Consider the following 16,709-nt stretch of genomic DNA (forward strand, 5'->3'; position numbering starts at 1 on the left):
TGGTGCTGGGGATTCAAATTCAGGTCCTCACACCCTCAATATTACCCTCTAAGCTCCCTCCTCAGCCAGAGGTGGTTCCAACATGTCCACAAGTGTCTCCTGAAGGCAGTCACACTGGTCTCTGAGGAATGGTTGACAGGATGGTTGACAGTCTTCATGGAAACTGGGAAGAACAGGGCTGGGAGAGCTTCCTGGAGGGTACACCCCAGGGTTTAACATTATCATCCAGCTAGACCCACCTAGTGAAATAGCTGTTTTGTGTTAGAATGTTGTATTTATCCTTTAGAACAGCTGTAATTTGACTTTACCATAGGTATTTTGGATAGCTGCATTTGGAGCTGATTATCTCCTTTTCAGACCAGTGTAGTGACTAACCATGGAACTGTCTTTGCTGGAGGATGGCTCATTTGGGAAAATTCCTGCCTTACATGCACAAAGACCCGTGTTTAACCACCGGAGCCCATGAGAAAATGCTGGGTGGTATGGTGAACCCATAATCCCAACGCTAGAGAGTCAACCAGAGGAGGGTCCCTGGCCAGCCAGGCTAGGAGGTAGATAAGTGCTCCTGAGGGTGACCCGGAGGCTGTCCTGCATCTTCCAGACACAAGTGTACATGTGCACCTGTATACATGCAAACACACACACAAACACTTATGTACATACACATACACCTAAAATTTAAAAAAGAAATGCATGTTATCCTTTGGGTAAACAGTGATGCTTCTCAGGAAAGTCGGGCTGCTTGCATTCAGACCTGTCTTAGGGTTTGTGTTGCTGTGAGAGAAACCATAACCAAAAGCAGCTTGGAGAGGAAAGTGTTGATTTCAGATTACAGTTCACATCACAGTCTGTCTCTGTGTCTTGTGTCCTTTCTTTAAATCCACACAGCCTGTGACTAGTGGTTTCTAGTCCTGCCACCCCAGCACAGTGGTACCCTCTTGGAACCCAGGTGCCTTAACTTGGATTACTGTTGCTATGGTGAAACACCATGATCAAAAACAGCTGGGGAGGAAAGGGTTTGTTTCACTCACTGCTCCAGATAACAGTTCATCATCAAAAGCAGTGAGGGCAGAAGCTCAAGCAGGGCAGGAACCTGGAGGCAGGAGCTGATGCAGAGGCCATGGAGGGCTGCTGCTCACTGGCTTGTTCCTCATGGCTTGCTCAGCCTGCTTTCTTATAGAGCCCAGGTCCACCAGCCCAGGAGTGGCCCACCCACTGTGAGCTGTGCTCTTCCACACCAATCATCAACTGAGAAAATGCAGCACGGCCTTGCCTACAGGCCGATTTGGTAGACCATTTTCTCTATTGATGTGACTTCCTCCAAAATAACTCTATTTTGTGTCAAGTTGACCTAAAACTTGTCAGCACAGAAGACTTGCATTTACTCCTGCAGGGCTTTCCATAAGTGTCTGGCTGCCACTGGCCAAGACACTCTGGGGTGTTCATAGCAGGTGGCTTTGTAAAGGACTGCAGGGGGACAATGGGCTACTGCTGCTTTTGGTGACCACTGGACCCCTCTGGTAACCGGGCAACGCAGTTTAAGAGGTTCTCCATCAAGTGTGTGCATCCGTGTGTAGCGCAGGGAAGTCCGAGGCACACAAGCTAACTCAGCAGGCCTCCCCACCACCCAGACCATGTGCTCAGCTCCATCAGCTGATGGCCACACTCACCTGCCTTGGTATTTTGAAAAGTTATAAGTTTGTACTAATCTTTTTAATGCTATCATTAAAAAGCACATTTATTTTAGAAATTATTGCTGGGCTGAAAATCCTAGCATAATATGAAATCATTCCACTATAAAGTATAGCATAGACTCATGCCAATGTTAAGTGTGCAATTGAGTGTGTTCACAGTGTCCAGCAGCCGAGCTACAGAACCTTCTCAGCCTACAGGGCTGGTCAATCAGTCCTTCACCAGTCACTCCCTTCCCTACTGCTGACTCTGACAGCTGATTACCCCCATTTGGTTTGTTTGTTTGTTTGTTTCTGTGAATTTAATTACTTTAGAGTCTATGAAGGTGGCTATATATATATATATATATATATATATATATATATATATAGTGTGTGTGTGTGTGTGTGTGACAGAGAAGGGAGAAACAGGAAGAGGAGACAGACAGAAAGAGAGATAGAGAGAAAAAGAGGAGGAGGGAGGAGACCAACTTATCTTACTTAGAATGATGTTCCCCTGGGATGTGATTGCCTTCATTGTTAATAACTGCATAATATTTCGTTTGATTCATCAAGGATCGCCTGGGCTGCTTCTGCTCCTGGCTGCTGCGGAGGGCATGGGGATTCTTTGGAATGGATGCCCAGGAGTAGAGCGGCCTCATGCTCTCCTAACATCTTCCTCTTTTCTCTCTTTCTCTCTTTCTCTCTTCCCTCCCTCCCTCCCTCCCTCCCTCCCCCTCCTCCTCCTCCTCCTCCTCCTCCTCCTCCTCCTCCTCCTCCTCCTTCTTCTTCTTCTTCTTTTTTGATGGTAGTTACCCTAATGAGTATAAGATCATGTCTTAGCAATCACTGCTGGGAAAACTGGTTATCCACTCAGAAAAGAATGACGCTAACCTCTTACATTACATCCAGCTGAAAGAAATCAGCTGCCTTCACATGCTTACAGACCTTGACACCACACATCTGATTACTGTAAAACCAGAGGAAACATAGGAGAAGCCTTCACGATGGCGTTGCCACATATGACGCTATAGCAAAAACTATCGCTAAGAGTCACCTCCAGTGTGAACACTTCCACCCAGCAGAAGCAGCAGACAGCTGAGTGAAGATGCAGGGTGCTTGTTAATCATCTACCAGATAAAAGGCAATATGTAGAAGCTAAACACAGTTTTAAATCTTTTGCTGTATTTTTATTTCGTGTGTGTGGGTGTGCATGCCCCAGTGCGCATGTTGGAGGTCAGAGGACAACTTGCAGGAATCTGTTCTCTCCTCCACCGTGTGGGTCCTGGGATTGGACTCAGATGCTTCTGTGCCGCGCCCGTCTTGTCAGCCCGACAGTCTCCTTGATTGTGGAAGGCTGTCAGAGCTTACCAAATACTTTGCATTAGTTGAGAGGCTGTCCTCTGTCCAGGTCACTTTGTGCATGATGCTGTTTGATTTTCATACCATGACCCCTTCTTGAATTCTAGTGACGGATTCTGTCAGTATTTTATTATAGTACTTCATTTTTCAGATGTGCTATTGAATTTGGTTTACACTGATTATTTTGTTTGTATTCAAAGTAATGTAGACATCTTATTGTATTTGAACATGATATAATATGTAGTTTTTACAAATAGGACTTGAAAATTATACACGAACGTTATCATACCTGCGCCTCCCGTTTTAAAACAAGTGTCCAGTCAGTGGTCACAGTCCTAAAACCTTTGTGTGCTCAGGGACTGATGCCCACTGCCTTGCTGCTTGTGTGTTCATCTGTTAAGATTCCCATGCCCCTTTTAATTTAGCTACTTCCATCTTTCTTGCTTGCTGTATTTTTTTAAGATTTTTAAAGATTTTATGTGTATGAGTGTTTTGCCTGCATATATGTGTGCCATGTATGTACAGTGCCCGTGGAGGCCAGAAGAGGGTGTCAGATCACCCAGAACTGGAGCTACAGTTGGGTGCTGAGAATGGCACACAGGTGCTCTGTAAGAGCAACAAATGCTCTCAGCCAGTGAGCATCTCTCCAGCCCTTTCTTGCTGTTTGTTTGTTTTCTTTTTTTAAAGAAACTATGATTGCCCCATCATTCTTTTTCTTTTTTTAAAAATTTTTATTTCTGTACACTACATCTATGGTTTATTATATTCCTCTCTCCCCTTGTATTTTTTGTAAAAGACTAGTTCCATAAGTTTGGGTAGACTTTTATTTTTAAATTTTTGCTTAGACTACTTCAAAGGTGATGGTGTGCTTGGCTACCAGACGTTGAAGCCACCTTTGTGTGACGTTAGTAGTTTCTAAGGATCCCAGACACCCTGACTGAGTAAAGATTGAAAAGGGTTTTCTTTTTTTTTCTGTCCCAATACCCTTATAAAGAAAATCGTAAGGGATCAGTTGGGAGAGGAATGTTGACCTGGCGTGCAGTACAACCTGGGCACGGCAGCACACACTAGGATCCCGGCACTGTAGCTGACAGGTGGAGGCAGAAGGGTCAGAAGTTTAAAGTCAACCTCTGCTATGTGGAGTTCCAGGCTAGCCTGGCTGGGGGAGACCTGCCTCAAAAGAACAGAACAAACAAACGCAGAGCAGCTTTGTCACTGAGTTGGCTACCTGTGATGACAGAGGGAAGAAGGAAGAAGGAAGAAACGCTTGAGGTTTTTTTTTTTTTAACTTTTTTTGTTCATTTTGAAAATATTTTTTTTTGTTTTGTTTTTAGTGTCCCTGGCTAGGAACACTTGTAACTGACCAATCCCTTCCACCTTGGATATTTGGGTTCAGTCCCCTCACCAAGCTTTTGAAGTGTATCCAGTCTTTGGTTTTGCTGGAAGCTTTCTCTGCTGCTGTCTTTGAGGCCAGGGACGGAGGCTCAGGTGTGAAGTGCTCCCCTGGTGCGCACAGCAGCTGGTGGCAAGCCTGGCTCTGAGCTCAGGTTTGTCCAACCCTGAAGCTCCTTCCTAAACCACTGCTGACAGTGCTTCTGAGGGCCCAGCGAGGTCTGCCAAGCCTGACAGGAAGACCCCAGGGACATGGCCTGGGAGGGAGGACCAGAAGAATCTTTTGTTAAGTGAAGGACCCACTTAACAACTTGCAGCTAGCTGAGCCACCCACAGCTTTCTGCCACGGGCAGTACGGACCCTGCCTAGTTAATGGGGGGTGTGGGAGAGAGAGGGCTCAAACTGGAATTTTTCCTACCCTGAATAGGAACCCAGTGGCCCCAGTTTCATGGCTGCAGGACAGAGAACAAAGACCTCTGCTGTGTAGTAGAGTTGGCGGGGTTGTGGGGGACGGGGCATGGATGGGTATAGATGTCTGCAGTTTGAAGAAGGCTCCCTGGGACTTGCTAGAGGGGTGGGGTGGAGTGATGGGGGCACGCTCAGATACAGGGGTCTGTGAGGCCTCTGGGGACATGACGTTTTGAGAGTCACTCCGTGGAAGCTAGGGAATACCCTACCAGATCCAGGGGCCACAGAGTCAGGGCTCTACTCTGGTTCTTAGGGAGCCTCTGTGGAGGGGGTGTGACTAGGGATAGGACAGTGGCTTCTGGGCATCCGTCTGCGTAAAGACACACAGCCCATCTCCTGAACCCAGAGCCCCTCGTGTAACTTTGGAGAGTCCTTTCAGCCTCCCCGTGCTTACTTTGTTACCCCAAAGGTGGAGGCCTGAGCTGTAGCCCAGATCTCCCCTGAAGACTCCCTGGGCGGAGTCTCTGGGGCCACACAACCCCTTGGTATCTCCTGTGGTCTGGGAGGAAAGCACCTCATTGTTTTCAAAAGAATTCATCTGGGTGTGTGGCCATATATGCTTTATAATTAGAATATGGGCCTCATGGTTTATATTGCAACCGGAGGGAACCGGTTCCTTGTTGGAGTTCATGCAGCATTTTTAACAGGCAGCGTGATCTATGGCGGGACAGTCACCTCCTTCCTCTAAGCCTTGCTTGGAATCTGTCACATTCCAACCACGCAGTTTTCCTGAATGTGTCTTTTTAGAGAATATATAAATCATCCTCATGCTGTTGTGATACGTAGAACACAATAAACACACACACACACACACACACACACACACACAGAGAGAGAGAGAGAGAGAGACACAAAACCACCACCCTGAACTGGAGGACGGAGCAGCCTAGGTAATACGGAGAATTTTGGTATTGTAGGAATATAAGCACAGGGGGGCTGTTGCCTTTCTCCGCCCACATAGCTGTGTTTATAATGAAGCTCGGCTCTGGGATAGATTGGTTTCCTTCAGTTTTAATCAGTTTATTTTGCTGTGTTTTGCTTTTATCCACGGATCCAGATCATTTGGCTTTCCACTGATACAGTATGTACTCATCCTAACAGGCAGGGCACTTAGTTTGGAAATGCAGAGTACTGAGTTAAATTTAAATTTTTAAATTAAAATTTATGGCACAGACTTCACCATGATGTTGTCTTGGCAGTGCCCTTGTCCCTTCTTGTTTGACATGCGAGGAGACAGACTGGCAGCAGTTGTAAGCTGAAACCTGGTTGTATGCGGAACAAGCCTGCTAGGGGTACTAACATTCAAAGTGGGGCGATTGTGCGTGTTGTTTCCTTAATTGTAAGCATGACACATTGACTTTAAATAGAATTGTATATCCTGTTTGTCTAGGCTAGTGAAACTCCATGTTAGATGACCCTAAGATTGAAACCAGCTCTAAATACTATTTCGTTGAATAACCAGATCTGTCTGTGCGCCTCCTGGTCACCTCGTCACACACTTGCACTGATTTGTACTGATGCGGTCAGCACGTTTCACAATGCGCTTGAGTCATTTCCCCAGGAGACCTGGGTTTGGTTACTCAGAGGGAAGGCATGCATTGACAACAAGTTCCTGGTCCTTTTCTATCACCCAGCTGTCAGGTCCTATGGAATCTAAAATAGAACTGTGCTGAGGGTTCCAGGCCACACACTGTTTACTGGTCACTCCGGAGGTGGCCAGTCGCATGCACAGCAGCGCCGGGGCTGCTGTGTGGATGAAGCAGGATGTGGGGTGTCTTCCAATGGGGTCCCTGAAAGGGGACGACTTTGAAAGCCAGCCGCTCACAAGAAAGGAAGAAAGAGGAGGAGTTACATACCTGACGGGCAGCTCTGCCTTCAGTGCCTGGCAGCAAGGACTCCGGAGAGGCTTTCAGCATTATGAAGGTGGAGAAGGGGCCAGAAGATGAAGAAAATAAGTCTGGAGATTCAAGCTGCATGCAGCCCAGCATGTGAGGGGCCGAGTCCCTTGCGAAGAGTCTGCAGACGAGATTTGTAATTTAATGCAGGGTTGGTCACGGTCGCAACAAGAACCAGAAGCCTGGCTATGATGAACTGTTGGCTCTCTTGCGCTCCTAAGCACACAGTAGGTACCTGTGGACCAGATCGGCACACAGCCTTCCCTGTGTGCTTTTAAAGTGTCCTGTCTTACTAATGACGGCCTCTGTGCTGATTGTTTTCCTGGTTTGCCACGTATCAACAGCAACTGACAAGAGCTTTGTTTTTCTGGGCTTAAACAGCACAAGCTAGAATGTTAGTAACTGGGCAGCAGAGCTGTTAACTGACGCGGGGCCAGAGCTGGGAGCAGCGCTTGATGAAGTCGGGCTTAGAACCACGCACTAGCATGAGACTTTAGTCACATTGAATTATCTTTCTTCTTCTGTTTGTGAAAGCCTTCCTTTGGAGTTTGCGGGCTGTGCAGAGCTGTTTTCTGCCCAGCAAGTTTCCTTGGGGATCCGGGCTGTTTTAAGGATAAACTAATCAGTTTAGGGCAGGTATTTGTGTGGTGAGCATGACCTAATCCTCCAGGCATTTGACAGCCCAGTGTCTCTTCCATCTGAATCCACTGCTGCTCGCTAACCTGGAGCTAGGCTGCTTTGCTTGAAGTGAGAGGGAGGGGTAACTAAGCTGTAGTTTAGGTTTTGAGTCAGATGGTAGGCTTTATTCCCATGTTGGCAGTTTGGATTTTTGAAGTTAGAGGAGATGGATTGATTATTAAATTTAACCTCAGCACATCAGTTTTGAAGTCTTTAGGTGCTGAAACCAGGGTCTGTTAAAATAAAGTGAGTTAAAGGGAGTGAGTTAGAAATTAAACTTTTACACCTGTCTTCACATTCAATCTTTTCATTTTCTCTTTCAAGTACTTCATGAGTCAACTGGTAGGATTTACTATAGACATTTAGGAAGTTGATTTTTTTTTCTGGTTACACTTTAGAGGATTTTGTGGGCAAAGAATTGATTGACTTTGCCAATTATGTGACAGCGCTTAGATCTTGTAAGAGTTACGGAAACAACACTGAGTTAGCATGGAATTTAGCAGTGAATCCATGTAATATTTATTACATTATTTTAAAACTTTTTTTGTTGTTTTCTCTTTGTTTATTTGTTTGTTTTTGGGACAGGGTTTCTGTATAGCTTTGGAGCCTGTGTTGAAACTAACTCTTGTAGACCAGCTGGCCTCGAACTCACAGAGATCTACTTGCCTCTGCCTCCCGAATGCTGGGATTAATGGTGTGCACCACCCCCTCCTGGCTTTTAAAAACTTTATGTGTGTATGCATGAGAGTGTGCACATGCATAGCTTATGTACAGAGGCATAGGACAACTTGGGGATGTCAGTCTTCTCCCTCTACTGTGTGGACGTGGGAAACAAGCTCAGATTGTCAGACTTGGTGGCAAGCACCTTCTGAGTCATCTCTCCACCCTCAATGTGATATTTTACAAGATTAAATCTTATGTTCTTAAAAACATGTATCTTATCATCCAATATTAACTCTTTCTTGGTCTCCTTTTTAAATGTTATACCACATCCACAATTTTAGATGTTCACATATATGTAAGCATATATGTTTATATTTTCTTTCTAAAAATAATTTTACTTTATGTACATTGGTGTTTTGCCTACATGTATGTCTGTGTGAGTGTCAGATCCTCTGGAACTGGACAGTTGTGAGCTGCCATGTGGGTGCTGGGAATTGAACCTGGATCCTCTGGAAGAACAGCCACTGCTCTTAACCACTGACTCGTTTCTCTAGCCCCAGATATTTATATTCTCATTCCATGTTTTGGCACATCTGTGTACTGAGAAGAGATCTAAGTTATTTGCCTCACGGTGCGCTCTCTGATTAAAGCTGACATAACCTTGGTGTTATTAAAATAGGTCTTGTGTGCTACTTCCTCCTGGGTTTGAAATTACCTTCATCTTCCTTTTAAGTATATATGTGCTGAGTTTTTGCAAAAATACAAAACCTGCTGGCAGTGATGGTGCAAGCCTTGGGAGACTGAGGCAGGAGAATGGGCCCCAGTTTGAGGCCAGCATGGGTGCTATAGGGAGCTCCTGTCTCTTTAAAATAAGAACAACAAAAGGTAGTGCTTTAGAGTCTTCTTTAGTTTTTTTCTGTATAAAAGTTTTCCTTTATCCTAACGTGTATGTATGTTTTTATTCCTTATTCTATTCAATATCATTTGTATTCTAACAATACAGTATTGTTTGTTTTCTAACAATGCCTTTGATATAGGAGGCATTAGATAGTGTCTTACAGTACACATGGCATTCCACTATACCTAAGGGTGCTGGATAGTAACCAGAGACAGCTGTGAAAAAATGAGCCCTAGGGAGACAGGGAGCAGCTGAGCAAGACCCGGCTACAACATCAAGTCATTTGATGCTGGCGACATGACTCCGTTCTTCTGTTAAGAGGATCTCATAATTGTAGTTCTCTGGTCTTGAGGTGTTGTGCCTGACTTGGGGCAGGTGATCAGTAATTATTAATTTCTTTTCTTTGCCCCAGAGATAGCTAACAGGATATTGAACATGCAAAACATACATTTTCTTATATGTTTAAGGTAAATAGACTTCTCAATGAATCACGTATTTGGAAAGGCATTGTATGCCTTTAATCCTAGCACTCAGGAAGCAGAAACAGGTGAATCCCTGTGAGTTCAAGGCCAGCCTGGTCTATATAGCAAGTTCTAGGCCAACCAGGGATACATTGAGAAACCCTGTCTCCAATAAGTTAGTTAGTAAGTAAATAAATGGTCTGCTATTCTCGTGAAACACAGCAGAGAGAAAGAAATTTGGGGTACAGCTGGAAATGGAGTGACACACTGTGTAGGAGCTTCTCCCCCTTTCCCCTTCCTTCCTCTTTGAGAGCTGACTAATGCGATGTGACTAGCATGCTCCTTTATCCTTTTTCTTTGTTTGTTTTGTAGCAATCAGCAGAGTGGAATAAATATGATGACCGATTGATGAAGGCTGCTGAAAGGGGGGATGTGGAGAAAGTGTCCTCCATCCTTGCCAAAAAGGGCGTCCACCCAGGCAAACTAGATGTGGAAGGCAGATCAGCGTGAGTATTGCCCTGTCCCTGGGGCCTGGGTAGAGCCTTGGGATCCAAATGCCCGTTAATCGTGGCTGTCCCCGTTGTGATTTCACGAGCCAGAATCAGAACTGTTAACTAGTTCTGATTGTCCTCCATTTAATACCTCCCAGTGTCCAGCTGTTTAGGTCCTGTACAGCCTGTGCTGTTTGGGGTATTTTCACTGACAGACTTTTCTTCAGTCCTTGTATTTGATCTGTGAAACAACCATGTAGAAAAAACAGTTTGATGTCTGCAGAACTTTTCTAGCTTGTTCTGACCTCAGGAGTCCCTGAGCTGAGTGAAGGAGGCCCCAGCATTCTCCTGTATTCCTTTGCCGCGTTCTGTAAAGGACACTGTCCTTCCCTCCAAGCCTCAATCTGAGCTTTAATTTAGATCATTAGTTTCGACAAGACTGGGCAGAAAAGCAAGGATCTTCGGAATATGTAGTGTGCCTTGGATAAGCATGGTTAGGGAGCTCCCCATCTCCATGTTTGGGTGAACCGACTCCAAGCTTGCTGTGTGCCTCTCAGCCAGAGGTCTCTCCCCCACCAATCCCAGATCTCCACCATTTCTCTCTGGAGGAACAGAAGCAGCTGGGTTAAAGTGCAGATCCTGACTCTGTTAAGACTCTAATTACAGCCTCTGCAGCCTTAGCTGGGAGCCCTTCCAGCACCATGGGTGAAAAGTCCCATTTCCTAAAAGCCCTGTCTCAGCCTTGCAGAGTTTTTTTTTTTTTTTCCTTTCGAAAACTTATAGTCGGAAGTCAATGTTAAATATAGAAGTGAATATTAGGAAGTTAGTCATTATTGCTTGATGTCGATTATGACTTTGGAATGTATAATATTTCAGTAGAGCAAAGTGTGATTACAAATTCAGAAGGTTTTAACAGCAGTAAAGCTGGAAACTACCGACTTCACAGTCAGTTTTATCCAGCAGCCTCTGGTTTGTTTGTTTGTTTTCACTGCGACAGGGTCTCTCAGTGTAGCCTTAGCTGACTTCACCAAGATGTAGACCAGGTTGGCCTTGAACTCATGGAGATCTGTTTGCTTCGGCTTCCTGAGTGCATTCTTTTTAACTACAGGAAATAAGTTATTGTTATTTTTATTTCTTTTTCTATTTTGTTTTAATTCCATGCTATTTGATATGGCCCATGGTACAGATAGTAAAATGAAATCTCTACAAGTGAGTGCCTTTCTAGTTTCTTTCCCCAGTGCTAAGATGTTGAGCGGTGAAGCCCTTAGTGCGACTGCGCCCTTCCAGGGTCTGGAATGGTGGCTAGAATATCTGCTGGGCTCTCTGATCAGAGCTCAGTCCTGAGATTATCCGTGCTGACCGAGCCATACAGAATCGGGGTCAGGGTCAGGGGTGAACACTTGTGTCCTGTTAGTCTTCCAGGTCTTTGTAGGAAGGAGTCTTCTTCCTGGTACTCACATGGCAAATGTTTTCCATTTAATTAATATGTATGAACTATACATTCTTTTTTACACACACACACACACACACAAATATTTTCAAAAGTAAAAATAAAAACAAAATGTTTTCAAAATAAAAATATCTTTTAAAATTTAAAATTAAAATTGTTTTGCCACTAGAGATAATATAGAACGTACATCTGAAACACACTAAATAAATATAAAATGCCTTTAATCCCAGCACTCGGGAGGCAGAGGCAGGCAGACTCTGAGTTTGAGGCCAGCCTGGTTTACAAGAGCTAGTTCCAAGACAGGCTCCAAAGCTACAGAGAAACCCTGTCTCAAAAAACAAAACAAAACAAAAAAACAAACAAAAAGAAGAAAAAGAAGAGGAGGAGGAGGAGGAAGAAGGGAGGAGGAAGAGGAGGAAGAGAAGGAAGAGGAGGAAGAGGAAGAAGAGGAAGAGGAGGTTCTCTTAGTAGCAAAGGAGTATTTATTTCTGTAAAGCACTTTCCCGTGCTTCATATACATCTCTGTGCATATGTTTCTGTGATTGACATGTCCTCTTCCTGAAGTTCCCCTGCTATTTATAGCTTGGGGCAGCATAGGCAATGCCTCCTGCCCTCTGTGACAACTATTTTGAAGACCACAGTCTTTCAAAGTGTGTGAGCTGCGGAGTGAAAACAAATGACCCCCAAACTGGCGTTTCCTAAGACATAACCTTAGGAGGCTCAGGACCTTAGTGTGGAGGAGGTGCCACTGCCTCCAAAGGGCCATATGGTGTGTTCCGGGGTCCAGTGGATTTCTTCCGGGTCTCAGGGAGAGTGAATGATGCCCATGGTCCAAGTGCATTTGTCCTATTAGAATGGAGAAGGAATTTGTCTCTTGATGGTTCTCCTCTGATTTAAGCCGAATGTTGCCCTGCTGCCCTGAGGAAGGCTTGCTCTCTAGTTTGTGTCTCACCTGTCAATAGTCCTAGAGTCACAGGGCAGTGATGTGACTTCTGGAAGGGAATTTGCAAGCTGCTCTGGATTTTGTCTCTCGGTATTTTCCTTAGCAGACATTTGAGAGTGTAACTTCTGACACGGGTGTCTGGGGATATAACAGAAAGTAAAACACGTCACCTTTGCATTTACTGGGTTTGCAGTTGAGTGAGCAGAGAACTGCAGACCGTGGAGAGAATCAATACTGGACTTACACGGGCTAAAAACGTTAATCTACAGAGAGTAGTGAAGACAGGGGTGGGGCACCGGGAGAGCTAAGGCACCAGGCAGTGGGGAGCTGGAGCTCCTCTGTGCAGGCTCCTGCTGAGAGGGAGCCCACCTGTGGGGCTTAGGCTCCCACATCCTCCTCCTCCTCCATCCTTCAGGGGAGGCGCTCCTGTCAGGACCTCCTTCCTATGTCTGCTTGGACTTAATGTCCTTTACCCCAACACCCTGTCCCACCAGTTTGGATTTGAATGCATTTTGGTGAGTTAGTAAAATACTAGATGAGGCAAGAAAGAATGGGGTATTTTGTCAGCTGTGTCTTAAGTACTTAAATACTTAGAGTTAGCTTGTCTTTTTGTTGTTGTTGTTGTTGAAATTTTTAGCTTTTATTTTTGGTTTCTTGAAGTATAAATTACGCATCTAAAGGGAGCCTCTCATTCAGTAGTGTACAATTTAATGGCTTTTCCAAACTGAACACACCCAATCAGCATCTAAATTTTTTTAAAACAGTATTTTCTCATTTTACATACCAGTTTCCTCTCCCTCTTCCTCCCCTCCTCCAATTTCCCCCACCTTCCACCCACCTCACCTCCCCCCCAATCTACTTCCCAGAGAGGGTAAGACTTCCCATGGGAAGTCTAATTGCCATCATAGAACCTTCATCCAGCAACTGATGGAGGCAAACACAGAGATCCACAGCTAGCACTGGGCCCAGCTCCCAGAGTTCAGTTGAAGAGAAAGAGGAGCAATAATATGAGCAAAGGGGTCAAGACCATGATGGGGATACCCACAGAAACACCTGACCTGAGCTAATGGGAGCTCACTGACTCAGGACTGAAGGCAGGGGAACTTGCATACACCCAAACTATGCTCTCTGAATGTGGGTGGCAGTTGTGTGGCTGGGACAGTCTGTGGGGCCACTGGTAGTGGGACCAGGATTTATCCCCAGTGCTTGAGCTGGCATTTTGCAGCCCATTCTTGTTGGAGGGATACCTTGCTCAGCCTAGGTACAGCTGAGGGGTGGAGGGGACAGTAGGGGGCAGAGGGTGTTAGTCCTGCCTCGAAGTGATGTAGCTTGTCTTTTTATTTTATGTGTATGCATGTATGCTACACACGTGCAAATGGGAGCCCGTGTGGCCAGAAGGAGGAATGCCTACAAGTACTCTTAACCGCTGAGCCCCCTCTAGCCCCAACGTTAGCATCTTGACAGGCTTGACTTAGTTTGTTAGGGAGCTTAGCCAATGAGACCTGCTTGTGAGAAACTTCAGACACAGGGGCGGAATTCTGTGTTTCCGTCAGTCACTGTCAGAAGGAGAAAGCATGAGTTAGGCTGCCAGTTCTGAAGAGAGATAATCTTTGATCTGCTCTGCTCTTAACCCTTTTCTGTATCTTTATTTTTTGGGCGGTTCCAATATATTTTTAAATCAAACAAAATAATCTCATAAATAAATAAAAATGTTTTAGTATGGGTTCTGGGAAAATAGCTTAGAGAATGAATGCTTGCCACTCAAACACGAAGACCAGAGTTCTCATCCCTGAACTTGTGGAAATGCTGGGTGCATGTGGCCGCCTGCCTATCATTTCCTGAGCTCTGGCTAAGAAAGTGGAGACAGGCGGTCCCTGGGCAGGCTGGCTACTCAGACCAGCCTTCTCAGGAAATCCTGGGCTCGGATGGGAGACCCTTTCTCCGTAAGACAAAGTCTGATCCAGGAAGACTCCTAAAGTCAGCCTTGGGCTTCTGTGTGCCCGTGTGCACGCATGCACATGCGCACACACAGACACATATGCATGTGCATGCATGCATCAGTCATACACACATGCCAAAAACAGGCAAAAGGAAAAATTCAAGTGTACTTTATTCAATTTCAAGCACTAGGGTTTTGATAGAAACAATAAATTACAGGGCTAATGATATTATATAATAACATTTTAAACAGTTCTTATTAAAGCTGTTGGATATTAAAATATTTCATGCTAAGGAGTTATTTCTAGAATGCCTTGTCTTGTTTCATAAATCAGATTTTTTAAGCATTTCAGATTTGGGAACCAAAAAATTGTGGTATCTGTAAAGGCAATCTCACAAAGCAAAGCTTTTTGTAACAACTGTGTGCGTGTGTGTGTGTGTATGTGCTCGTGTGTGTGTGTGTTAAATAAAGGATGATGTTGGTAGAATGTTTTTGTTTTAATGTGCATGGGTGTTTTGCCTGAATGTATGTCTGTGCACATCATGCATGCCTGGTACCCAAGGAGGCCAGAAGAGGGTGTTGGATCCCCTGGGACTGTAGTTGCAGTTGGTTGTGAGCTACTGTATGGATGCTAGGAATTGAACCCAGGTCCTCTGGAAGAGCAGCCAGTGCTCTTAACCACTGAGCCATCGCTAGCACCATGAACTTTTGCCTTTGTTAGTTTCCATGGCATAACAGATGTTCTCTCCCATTTAGCTTCCATGTCGTGGCATCCAAAGGGAACCTAGAGTGTCTGAACGCTATCCTCACACATGGAATTGATGTGGCGACCAGTGACAGTGCAGGTATGCTTTCTCCAGGAAGAGGCTGGGGCATTCCCATCATTAACCCCCTTCCCTTCTTCTGCTTCTTCCTTCTTCCCTTTCTTCCCTCCCCTCCCTCTGCCTTTGTCCCTCCTCCCTCTTCCCTTCCCTCCTCTCTTCCTTTCTTCTATTCCTCCCTCCCTTCTTCCCTTCTTCCCTCTCTCCCTCCCTCTCTTTACCTCTCTTACCCTTTCTTTCTCCTGCCTTCCTCCTCCCCCATTTCCTTTTCTTTCTTGCTAAAGACTGAACCAGGCTTTCATATGCTGGCCATGCACTCTACCACCCGAAGTTATACCCCCAGCTATTCCTCACCTTCCAAATCAGACCTAACTATAGCTTAAGACGTGAAATCCTGAAGTTTCTATTTAGTGTTTAGATTAATTTTACACGTATGTAGTGTATTGTGACTGTATGTATGTGCGCCATGTTAGTGCAGTGTCGGTAGAGGCCAGAAGTGGGTGTAAGATCCCCCATGGAGCTGGCTGTGAGCTGCCTGATGTGGGTGCTGGGAACTGAACCCTTGTTCTCTGCAAGAGCAGCATGGGTGGCATCTCTTCAGTTCTGAGTGTCACCGTGGGAGAGGTCAGGAGCCGGGACTTTAGGGCAGGGGGGTGGTAGACCTGCCATTCAGTGCTCATCCTAAAATGCTCCAGTTTAGAGACTTCCCGGGACTGTTTCATGTATATTCCTATCCTGTGCATGCCCTCTCTGGTGAGGTCGTTTGGCATTCGTTTGGATGTCTTCTTTGCTGGAGAAACAGCAGCCTCGGCAGTGTAGATAACGGTAATGACAGCTGTCGTCCCTGGAACATCTGGATGGCCGCTCTGCATTCGCTGAGTGCTCCACACGTCACCCAGGTTACTCCATCTTGTCCTCACCTCAGCCAGCGAGGGTGGCAGCCACTGAGCTGTCAGGAACTTGTCCTGGGCCCCATAACGGACAGTGTCCATAGGGAACCTGTCTTGGGTTTGTCTGGCAGTATCACAAGGGCTGTTTATAGACAGTTGGAATCTATTTTTTAACTTGTCTCTTGTTTACCTCTGTCTGTCTTTAAATCTCACTGCTGAGTTTGCACATTTAAGGTAAACATGCAAGTATTTGAACACAGCTGTTGGGTTTTCTTCAATGAGAGCATTAGATTTTGATTAATTAGGGTAACCATTTTTTCTGCTTTTATATTTTTATTTATAATTTGTATGGGTGAGTGTGTGTTAGTTAGCACTCGCATGCCCCAACACAAATGCGGAGGTCAGAGGTCAAAAGCAGGAGTTGATTCTCTCCTTCTACCATGTGGATCCCGAGAATGAAACTGAGGCCATCGGGCTGGGTGGCAAGTACATCTACCCACTGAGCCCCCTTGCCAGCCCTCTGAGCTATGTCTGCGGCTTGTGAACTGACATGTGAAGCAGTCCCATCCGAGGGTCTAGAGGATGTGTGGGCGCAGGTGGCTGTGCTCATCAGGGCCAGCTCACAGACCACGACTCTCTGTGCTCTGTGTTAGAATCCGGCTGATGAGACCCGGGGAAATGTAGGGCT

At 45.5% G+C, this 16,709-nt stretch overlaps 1 protein-coding gene across 2 annotated transcripts in view; it reads left to right on the forward strand.

Annotated features, from left to right (window-relative positions):
* The window catches only part of Uaca (uveal autoantigen with coiled-coil domains and ankyrin repeats), an 84,341-nt gene that overhangs the window by 35,077 nt on the left and 32,555 nt on the right, over window positions 1-16,709 (forward strand). The window contains exons 1-3 of one of the 2 annotated variants that reach the window (XM_048423709.3): window positions 6,582-7,014; window positions 9,860-9,993; window positions 15,067-15,155. In XM_048423709.3, the coding sequence (XP_048279666.3) occupies window positions 6,976-7,014; window positions 9,860-9,993; window positions 15,067-15,155 (262 nt within the window). In that variant the 5' untranslated portion in view covers window positions 6,582-6,975. Of the gene's footprint in view, window positions 1-6,581; window positions 7,015-9,859; window positions 9,994-15,066; window positions 15,156-16,709 lie in introns of those variants that run through there. The other variant, XM_048423708.3, reaches the window with a different exon arrangement.

This window comes from Myodes glareolus, chromosome 4, assembly GCF_982192425.1.
Source record: "Myodes glareolus chromosome 4, mMyoGla1.1, whole genome shotgun sequence".
Classification (NCBI taxonomy): domain Eukaryota; kingdom Metazoa; phylum Chordata; class Mammalia; order Rodentia; family Cricetidae; genus Myodes; species Myodes glareolus.